The 11,767-nt window shown below is 36.8% G+C and overlaps 1 protein-coding gene across 1 annotated transcript in view; it reads right to left on the reverse strand.

The window, feature by feature from the left end:
- The window catches only part of LOC135604779 (telomerase reverse transcriptase-like), a 47,908-nt gene extending 37,635 nt beyond the window's left edge, over window positions 1-10,273 (reverse strand). Inside the window, exons 1-2 of the mRNA XM_065094429.1 lie at window positions 9,732-10,273; window positions 2,444-2,521 (exon numbers count right to left, since the gene is read on the reverse strand). Of these exons, the coding sequence (XP_064950501.1) occupies window positions 2,444-2,521; window positions 9,732-10,043 (390 nt within the window). The 5' untranslated portion in view covers window positions 10,044-10,273. The remainder of the gene's footprint in view (window positions 1-2,443; window positions 2,522-9,731) is intronic.
- Between the last annotated feature and the right edge of the window lie 1,494 nt (window positions 10,274-11,767).

Genomic DNA, 11,767 nt, shown 5'->3' on the forward strand with positions numbered 1-11,767 from the left:
CCTTCACGATTTCATTCTTCATTCAATCAGGGAGATCTCATGGGATTTTGGAATTAATCTCAAATCCATAGGCACTCTCATCAAGTGAAGTTTTTTCTTTTTTGTTTTTATCTTTATATTACCATCTACTGCATTTGCATGTAATCACTGAAGTACTAAGGCCGGAGCAAAATCCATCACTATCTTAGAAGCTACAAGCAAATAAGTTTACAATCTTTCATATATGCTTTTAAAAAACAGATAAATAATTTATGAAATATGAAGGTAAAGAAAACTTTTAGCATAGAACATTTTAATTTTTATACATTCAAGCGATCCAAATCACATCAATCCAATCCAACAATTCAAGTTGATAATGATCTTCTTGTCCTTAACCAATCCAAAAACTATAACCTATCTTGCAACTCGTCTCTCTCCCTCCCTTGGTCCTCAATCTCTCACCCTACCTCTCTCTCTTTCTCCTCTCGTCCTCTCAACTAAGGTTTGTATATGGTCTAGAGCAAGGATTTTAATTTCTAATAATACTGCTCGTACCGGGCAATATGTACCGGTTCGCCAGCAGACCGGTACACGGACCGTTCGCTACCGGGCGGTACCGTTGATTGAGGTTGTTTCCGCCTCGTTACCACCCTAAATCGGTCGGTGACGATCGATTTCAACCGTCGTCGCCCGCTAGCGGGTGGTATTAGCCAAGGGAGAAGAAAAAAGAGGGAGAACTTGAAGATCTACCGTCGCTCTCCCTCGATGATCCCGATTCGTCGCCACCCTCCCTTGTCGGCTGTAGATGAGATGTCACCTCCTCCTCATTTGAGATGACGAGGCCTCGGCATCGTTGTCGGCGACTTCTCATTCGCGTGGGGAGAAACCTCGACGACGTCATGGGGAGAAGAAACTGAGCGTCGTTGAGGCGACGTTTCTTCTCCCCACGCGGGTAGAAGAAACAAGGCGACGTCGCCTCGTCGCCCTTTTTTGCGCGAGGAGAAGGAAACCTCGGTTTCTTCTCCTCACGCAGGCAAAAAAACGAGGTGACATCACCTTTTTTTTTAAACATATATATATATGCCAAGCGATACACCAGAACATACCGCTCGGTATACCGTACCATACCGTACCGAGCTGAGCTCAATGCTCTGGTACAGTACAAAATTACGAAACTTGGTCTAGAGACTCTAGACCAAATAAAGGATCCCAATACTAACCAAATGGAATATGGATTATCTTAGAACAAATCCAATGGGATATGATCCAATTAAATTGGTAACCAGATCTGACAAAAATGCCCCTTGTACAGTTCAAGATTATTCATTTATAGCCTGCCCACCAACCTCTTAAAACTTCAACACTGCTTATCAATGACATTTCATTGCATTAGCCATACAACTTAAAAAAAAAAAAAAACTTCTGGTTCTTCGAACTACTTGTTCTTTGAATGAGATCCCATATTCACTATGAATATGCCAAACCTTCACTTCCTATTTATAGATGCTGCTCACCACAAGGATAGTAGGCTGCAAAACTAACTTACCAGGGACATGATGAAAATTAGTTTAAGTGAGAAGATTCATGCAACTTACCCCAAATAGTTGGGACATTACAGCTTCTTGTTGTTGTGGTTGTTGTTGAATTTAACAAATAACAGATGATTACACAAATTGTAGATAAATTTTAACACAAAATTTCTAGCATGCCAAACTGCTCAAACATTGAGGCTTAGAGCACTTAAGGCTAGGATTTGCATACATGGAAAAGAGAGACATTTTATGCTTCTTACAACACAGCTACTTTGTCTCAACTATATTGGATGCATTTGGTATAAATACTAATATAGCACTTCTTTATTGTTTATCAAATAAATTGAAAGTTAAAACTATCCTCTAACCAACTTACCTATTTTTATATGAGATGGAATTCTTATTTAGAAAACAAAAATTAGGAAGGTTAAATAACAAGTAGTATGCACCAATACATCAAGGCATACTAAATTTCCAACACCAGATGATGGTGTGGTTGCTGTCTATACATGCACCACGTGGCACAAAAGTCATTAGTGCATGTTTCACAAACTACTGTGAGCCAATATATGTGTTGGCATATAACATTTCTCATCTCAAAAAATTTACTCACACATGAGTTTGAAAATGCCAATTACTAAACCAACTAGGTAATAGTGCAAGTATAACACAATTTTAAACAAATAAATAAGAAGTATATTTTGCAGCATGACATAAAGTAACGTGTACCTTATTGTGACCATTGCATGTTTCACAAACTAATGTGAGCCAATATATGTGTCATATAACATTTCTCATCTCAAAAATTTTGCTTACACATGAGTTTGAAAATGCCAATTACTAAACCAACTTGTTAATAGTGCAAGTATAACACAATTTTAAACAAATAAATGAGAAATATATTTTGCAGCATGACATAAAGTAACGTGTACCTTATCGTGACCATTGCATAACACGTTCATGGTTTCAAGCATGTTATCTAGTATCAATTCCCTTGCATTCCTAACAAGCTGGACATATATTAATTATTTAATGAAATATTAAACCAACGGGTAAGACTCAAGAAAGAAAGAATAAACAAAATACAAAGCTCCTAAATACAGAGTATTCATGTTCTTGTGTCAAGCAATTCTTGAAAAGATGGCATAAATATGATAGAACATCAGTAGTAAGATATGAAGCACAAAACTCTACAATGTTTATCACGTTGAATTCAAATTCCAACACTAATCGTAGTTCCAAACAAATTAAGATTTAAGACATAAGGATTGAATGCACTCATGTACTTATGATATACATGTAGGATGCTTATATATCTAATAGAACTCTTAGGTATGTGTAGTGTCGGCAATATGCAAGTCTTTTGGACTTTGACATGATATAATAATCTCCTCGACACCGTTTATAGAGTTTTGAAGTGTGCATGTTATGATCAGATGTTATTTAAATTGTACATCATATACTTAAATCATAAAACTACAACAATATAAGTGATAATTGTCACATCTCAAATTAAAAAAAAATAAATAAATCACTATTTTATTGTTCATAATTTACAAAAGACACTTTTTTTTTTCATCCTTGAATTCAAATCTTCATCTTTACAATAGTAAATATTTTATTAACAAGAAATAGTACCACATCTTCTTGGTACAACCACAAGTGCTGATAAGTTTCTTCCACCCAAGTCTCAGATCTATTATAAGATAGTGAATTATTCTAAAAATAAATATAAGATAAAAACATATCAATAACCACACATGCTGGTAGGAATCTTTGAAAAATCATAAAAATAATCTTTAATATCTGTGAAACATATACAAATATCAATAATTTAATATGAAATGATAATATATTGATTCATCATAAAACTTATGCATCAAAAAGACAATGATAATTGTTATGTAATAAATAAAATCATGCATCAGTCACATGCAACGCATACATAATAGTCAGATAACAAAGGTGTGCATCACACTCGATGGTGCACTCTCCCAATAGCAGATGGAGAAACATATTCCACGGGATGGATTCCTCCCAACAACGGATAAAGAAAACCCATATCGCACTCCTAATAGCGGATGGAGTGGTATCTCTCACTCGCCCAAATAGAAACATATTCCTCCCAATAGTTGATGGAGAAACCGTCTAACCATCACGTCTAATGGCTCATTAATCCCTGAAGGGAATCGCTCTACCTGCCCTCGACAGGGATATATAAAAAACCATGATCATTCATTTATATTCATCCATTTATTCACGCATGCATCCAAGAAATAATATTATAAAATATTATGAAGGACCATACTTGATGTATGATATGTTAGATTATGTCCATTGGTAAATCCGCACTATGATGGGCCCGTAGTTCCTTTCATAGGTTGTACTTCCAATGTGGACCACTAATATAATCACATATACTACAAGGTAACAATCATATCAACATCATAAACTTAAAAAGTAGTAAATCAATAATCATTTCTAAACGACACCTTCAGATAAAACTTTTAAGCAAGGTATGCAATACCGTACCGTACCGGTGTTTCGAGGTTGGCTCGGTACGGTACCGTGTACCGAGCGATACGCTAGGGCATACCAAGCGGTACACCTAATTTAGGTGTAAAACCCTCCGAAAATACTTGAAAATAAAAAAAAGTTAAGATAGGGTTTTTAAGTTAGAAATAAATATAGTAATAGCATAAGTTTAGAAAAATCAATGTAAATTAGGTAAGAATAATATCACATATCTTTTTCGGGCTTTGAAGAATATCTTGTACAAGGTTCATATTTCAGTCCATTACGGATTGTCCTTGTGTAAATATTGAAATATCTACAGAAAAATCATTTGAATTGTTCCACTATTTTGTTACAATATAAACTCTAAAATTTAAATTAATTAAATAATCACATATGTAGATATACCTGATTGCTGATTCTACCACCAAAACGAACGACGGGCCTCCACGGGTGGTGGATCGGGGTCCTCGATTCTATACATCTGCATATCAATATGATATGTTTGTTGGACCCAATCATGGAATTGATCCCATGACATAGTGTATTGATACACCGTATGTCATTGATGCATCAATGTGGTGCTAATCGTAGGCTGATCGTCATGAATTATATTCGTCATAAATCATTGTTTTGTAGAGTTTAGAAGAGCACAAATGTGAGAAAAAAAGAGTTTGAGATAGTTTAAGAGAGTATGAAAATGTAATGGAGTGAAATAGGGGAGAAGAGGGTTTAAATACCATGAGAAAGGGCTCCAACGGTCAATTTGATCGTTGGAGCACTGTAGCACTATTACAATGCGGTAACGGTTGAAATCGATCGTTAACCCGTTGTATCGGGCGGTAACGGTCGAAATTTCGATCGTTACCGCCCGATATTACCTCGTATCATCCGATACGAGACGCTTTTAAACGTTCCGCCCGGTAGTGGGCGGTCCGTGTACCGGTATGCCATCGGACCGGTATGTACCGTCCGTACCGGGCGATACCATTCGAAATTGCATACCTTGCTTTTAAGTTCATCAAATCATAAAATTATGATATATCAATCTCTCAGTAGTCCTCAATCAACCAAACCCTAATTGGAATAGCCCAATTGACTTAAACCAAACTCAATTCAATTAGGACATAATGGAACCAACCTCACATCCTTCTAGAACCGGTCTGGAATCACCCTAGATTGGTCTAATTTAGATTTGATTGATTTCAATTAGATCAAGTAGGTTTAAATTAGTCAAGTTGATCTGGAATCACCCAAAACCAACTTAAACTGATCAAACATGTCTGATTCAGTCAATTAATGAGCTTAAACCAATAAAGGATGAGGAAATTGGACTATGACGTATAATGCTAGCCCAAACTGAACCAACCCACTCGAGTCTTAGACGAGTCACTTGCAACATACATGCTTGTTCCAAGTAATAAGTTAGGTTGAGGTATAACAGGCTGGATAGAGGAGTGATGATGTGTCTAGTGCCAATTGCATAGCTAGGTGTGTCTAACTTCGCGGACCGGGCTGAGCCTCACTCACAAGTTGGGCTGAGCCTTACCACTGAACTAGATCACGCCTAGCTCGCATGTTGGGTCGTATATGACCACATAGATTAAGTTGTACTTGGCCATATGAGTTGGACCATGCCTGGCTACATGGGTTGGGTCATACCTTGCCACATGGGCTGGGTCATGCCTAGTCACATAGGTTGGGTCGTACCTTACCACATGGGCTGGGTCATACCTGGTCACATGGGCTCGGTCGTGTCTGGCCACATAAGTTGGATTATACCTTACCACAAAGGATGGGCCGTACTTGGCCACATAAGCTGAATCGTACCTAGTCATAAAGGCTGGGTCGACCCGTTCTAGCATATCAACCCGACTCAAGTCAGACCCCAATTAGACTCCTCTTATCAAATTAAATTTCAGTATTTTAAATTATTAAAGAGTAACTAAAATCCATAAATTAAATAATTTAAATTCATAATCTTAAATTTAAAACTAATTAAATCATAAAAATTCACACATAATTCTTGAAACACAAATATATCTAATTAAATAAATTAGAACTATTATGTTAATCCAAAAACAAGAATTTTAATAATTAAATCAATATTAAAATTCACTTAAGCTTAGATATCAATATAAATCAAATAATCATTCTAACATCACAAGTCAATTATAATTATTTATTAATTATAAAATTTTAAAATTAAAATATTATTATGCATCATAAAATCTCAATATCAAGATTTTAAAACATGAATTAAAGTTGATTAAAAAAGAATAGAGGATCCTACCTCTCCTCAACTATCCTTTTCTCAAGATCATCTCCTCGAGAAATCCTTTCCTCAACCCTCCCATTGTGAGACTCGATGAGAACTGAGAGAGAAGGAGCCCCTTTATATAAGAGAAGATAAGATATCCTCGAAAGGTAAGTAGTAATTTAATTTTTATTTTTAATTTATTTTTATTTTGCTTTCACAAGCGAAGATAGAAATATTATATTTATTTCTTATGGCACACACACAAAAATGGAATATAAACTATTTACTTCCTAAAAATCATATCACTCGTTAGGAAATAAATCAATTAATAATTTAATTGATTGGCAAAATTCCTGGCATATCCATATAATTAAGGAAATCAATTTTAATCATTTCCTGAACCATAGTACACAAACAAAGAAATTAATTATCTACATAAAATAATATATTATTTATAGTAATTAATTTATGTTAAGAGAGAACTTATCAATGATTACAATAATACATCTTAATTGTCACACCTACAAATTTCCACAGGTAATCAAAGATAGCTTAACAAAGAGACATCATTCTATTAAAGAAATAATTGATAAAAATATAAAAAGTACAAGGAAAGATATTATTTCATTAGATAGGACATGGAAAGGAAATCCATTATACTAGAGTCATCTCTCTAATTTATTAAAATACCTCTCCATTTACCACGAGTAAGACAAAATTGCCAAGTGACATCACCCTAAGATTTGATCTCTCCTTACGCTTACACCAGCATAAGTTAGCAGAACTTACATAGACTATATGTGAAATCCAATGTGATCCTAAAATTATCCCTTGTTTCCTTTAATAACCCTACCTGCAATTCTAGGTTACAAATCTGACCATCGGATAACTATTTAAATGATCATGCTCCTAGAACCTTCCATTTATAACCTGTCATATTGGCATCTCCATGTCAAGGTTAGCATCACTAGCAACCAAATGGCTAGCCACCTCCAAGCTCATCCATTTACTACCAATGATCTTCGAGAGGAAGATCAAGAACTCTAATGATTTGTTGCATCCCTATCATACACAAAGGGACTTCATTCATAGAGGAAAGCCTATTAAAATGATGGCATCATAATGTTGAACCATTGAAAAGGATTCACTTTAGAAGGAGAAAGGAGTCTTCGAAGAAGTCACCACTAAGGAAACGACCATGACAACAAGTTGTAATGTATCAACTATTTGGGGTAGCCTACATGGATGACCTCTGTATAGGTCATTAATCCTACTTGTACTGAAAGGGTTCGAGTCTCTTTTCATTGCCATTAGTAAAGTTTTATTAGAACTCTCTTTACATCTCCTTAGAGTACTAATCGTAATCTATTCACTCATTCTAACCATGGAATTCATAAGTCTCATTCAGGCATGTTCACAACATCTTAAACAATTTTGAATTATTCATAAAAAAATTTTGATTCTTGTTTTGGGAACCCTATATATCCATCTAGGCATCCTCAACCCAAGAAAACTAATATTTTGAACGCATAATTCCTTAATTGCCTAAAAGGCTATAACTATAATCCATGGTTACACTATCTTAGAAATCCTTCCTTTTATCTAAGGTGCACAAATAATCACACAAAAAAACCAACAACCCTATCCATTTTAATCACCTAGCTTTTCCTATAAATACGGTGTGACACCAATCTCTTTCGTCTTGAATAAAAGATCCAAACTCCAAGGAAACTAAAACTTGCATGAACTTCTTGTCCATCCATTTAAACTACACCCACATCTCTTATCTTAGTATATCTAATATTTCATTTCATATTTTTGATCTTAGTTTAACCAAGCATAAATACTTTAGTTTCTATTGTTTGTAGAATTAATTGCAATTTAACTCTCATCAATCAAAATAATATAACTGAAAATTGCATACATTATAGAGGCATTTCTTGTAAATGGCTATTGAGTTCATCTTTACCAAGTAAATAAGAAACTCTTTAGGCAAGCTTTTATATCCTAGTAACTACTTCAGAATACATAGCTTTGACTACACCACAATTATTAAATACTACTTTCACCTCTAAAACCCACCCCAAAAATACTAAGAACTGTGTCATAGACTTCTCTAAGACAATGTACATCATAAAGAAATCAGCATTCTCTCTATATTTTTCCATTAGCTTTTTATATATATAAATAACTCATATAGCTGATCTTTCAGGCATAAAACCAAACAATTTCTTTTTTAATTACTCATCTCTCGTTCTTCCTTCAGTTTCTTGTCCACAGAGTACAGCATGTCTTATCACATAACCGGAGATCATCAACATTGTCACATGTCACATAACTGGAAGAGAGAGGGCTTCCACCTTGGACCACCACACTGAGCCCCATCCATGGGCAGAAGAACAGAAATAACAAGCACTTTGGTTAAAGCAGTGTGTTCAAGTCTAGTTGCAGACATCTGATCCATAAAAATTAAAAACAAAGTATATAAAGCATCTTAAGGTGATAGTCAGAACATAGAATACAATATTCAAGGTGAGAATCAAGTCAAAGATTCCAAGACAATAATGATTAAAAGATATGCCTGCAAACACTAATTTCTTGCAAAACTGAAAAAGGAAATTATATGGCGATACCAAACAACAACTGAACATACATCAAGAGGTACCGATACGCATTAAAATAGTAGATTAAATGGTACATAAAAGGCCAGAAACCTTAAAATTCATATCCAGTAAGGAAAAATTATTGGAATTAACAAATATTTTGGGATTCCTAAAGCCAATGTCCCATGAGAACAAGGAATCCTAGTACGAGAAGAAATCCTGATGGAAAAAGAAAACTCAGACAAATAGGATTTAGTTTCTATCTAAGAATCTCATGTATCTCTAGATTTTTTTTTAAAAAAACAAGACATGAGGACTACTTATAGTACTCTGGAGTTTCTCTTTAGGGTGCCTATAGAAAGTGCTCTCTAGGATTTCTAGAGATGGGGAGAGAAAAAATGTAAATCCAAGTGTTTATTTAAGAGGATAGTAAAGAAATGGATAAATCAAGGGTTTTATAATTGATCTCATATAATGAAAATTTTGATTTTTCTCAGTGGAGGTGGACAAGAGTTGTTAAATCATCAACTTTCCGATTGTTTTATTATTAATATCCGTGATTTCTTTTGGTTTTGAAATTCTCCTCTCCCTCCCCAACAATGAAATACGACCATACAATCCAGTTTGAGATATTTAAATAACGTGGAGAACAACAGGTTAAACAAAAGGGCTAACACCCTTCATCAACTAAAGCATGATTCCCTCGTGTCGCTACCCTCTAAACTCTCATGCATCACAATTCACGTAAGCTATCTGATGAAGCCAGCCGAAACGAACTCCTAAGACGAGATACAACTCTAACGTTCGGGACGAATCACCATTAGGAAAAGGGTTACAGCTCACCACGCGCTGAGGAGCGTCGTCACCGTGAAACACCCTGGGTGGAGGCGGTGCGTCGCAGGAGAGGACGCACAAGCCGCGGGTCAGTAGGATCCGGTAGTCCGGAGGATCGTCTTGGCGGAGAAGATAAGCGGGCGTCCCGCAGCCGAGGCAGAGGCGTCCGCGGCAGCGGCACTCGGTAGGAGAGGACGGCGGAGGGGGCAACAAGGAAAGGATCGCCGCTTCCAGGGTTTGCACGAGGTCGCCGTATACCCTCCTGAGGGCCGCCGGGACGCGGCGGAGGCGCTTCCGCTGCCGTTTCCGCTTATTTGCCATCGGAGAAGGCAACCGATGCTCTGAGTAGCTTCAAATGAGGGGAAAGGGGCTCGAGAAATGGATGGCCAGTCTAAGACAAGCGTGGGGTAATGGCGGTGGCGGTGAAGGTGCACGTCTGAGACAGCGGCAGCATTGGAAATCGAGATAAAGGGTGAAAGAGCGCGCAACAATGGCTTAGGGAAGGCGAGAGAGATCACGCAGCTAACTTGGAGGGGAAGCTTTGCACAGAGTACGATGCTGTCGTACTACATTCTGAAGTAAATGGAGGTTGTTTATTCTTTTTTTTTTCTAATGCATGTTAGCAAGAAAATTTTGGTACATTGTGCAAACCGAGTCATGCTGTCGGAACAATTGTTCAAGAAGAGTCCTCCTAATATATTGTATGAAGAAGCTACGAGTCACTCACGAGTCGAACTTGGTTAATCCAATTCAAACCCTTGTTAGTAGTTGATCGAAGAGGTCGGACGTATTCCGAATTCGAATTGTCTCTTCTGACATACCTTGTGGAACTGATTTTGTAGTGGGTTTCCAAAACAGTTACATTTGGATGGTACATCGCTCGTTAAAACGTGGTATGCCAATTTTGGGTGCATGCACCGAAGGTGTAACATTGTAACACGTGCTATAGAACGGACGATGGAGGATGATTGATCGGTGGGACATGAAAGAGCCACGGAGTGTCCCGCATGCTTGTCATGTGATGATATCACCAAGAGCCGATGTGCCGGCCATCTGATGTCAATGCCAACATGTCATCCACAATGTCGAGGTGTCGACAACATAGTGTTAAAGCCATATCACTTTTCACATAACATAACGACGAACGTTCGAACTTCCGACAAACTCTCGAACTCTCAACGAAATCTTGTTTTTGACTCTGAAATTTTATTTTGCTTTATGCCTTTATAAAGAACAAAAGAATTAATAATTAATTATAAATATGATAAACACTACCGGTATCTAATACCCATGTGTTATCATAAGAGTCTGACAATTAGAGATTGATCATGAATGTACCTGAAGTTTCTCCAAGCTTCTATTTCGCCTTCTCTATAAGGTACTTTTTGCAGTTCCTCTTCTAGTGCCCATCTTTACCGCCGTGGAAGCACTAACCTTTATCCTTTGTCCTGTCTTTCTTAGCAACCTTTGTTTTACCTAGTCTGCCCTTGCCCTTGCCCTTCTTAAGGGACATTTCCGCCTTCATTTTCTTTCTGATCTCACCAGTATAGAAAACTGGCTTCTCTTTCTTAATAGTGCTCTTTGCCTCTCTCAATATATTGAGGAGCTTAGGGAGAGTCACCTCAAGCTTGTTCATATTAAAATTCATTATGAACTATGAAAAGGAATCTGATAGGGACTAAAGCACAAGATCCACATATAGGTTATCATCTATGATCATTCTTAGACCTATGAGTTTCTCTATCCACTCAATCATCTTTAAGACATGATTCTAAATCGGTGTCTCCTCAGTCATCCTAGCGTGGAAGAGACTCTTAGATATCTCATATCGCTGAATCCTTCATTGTTTCTCAAACAATTTGTGGACATATAAGAGAATGGATCTGACATCCATCTTTTCATATTGTCTCTATAACTCAAGAGTCATGGAGCCCAACATGTAACACTAAGCAAGAGTGGAGTCATCTATATACTTCACGTAGTAAGCAATCTCATCCTCGCTTGCCCCTTCCTTGGGCATAGGCATCACTATATCAATGACGTAC

The sequence above is a fragment of the Musa acuminata genome, chromosome BXJ2-2, assembly GCF_036884655.1.
Source record: "Musa acuminata AAA Group cultivar baxijiao chromosome BXJ2-2, Cavendish_Baxijiao_AAA, whole genome shotgun sequence".
In the NCBI taxonomy this organism is placed as follows: domain Eukaryota; kingdom Viridiplantae; phylum Streptophyta; class Magnoliopsida; order Zingiberales; family Musaceae; genus Musa; species Musa acuminata.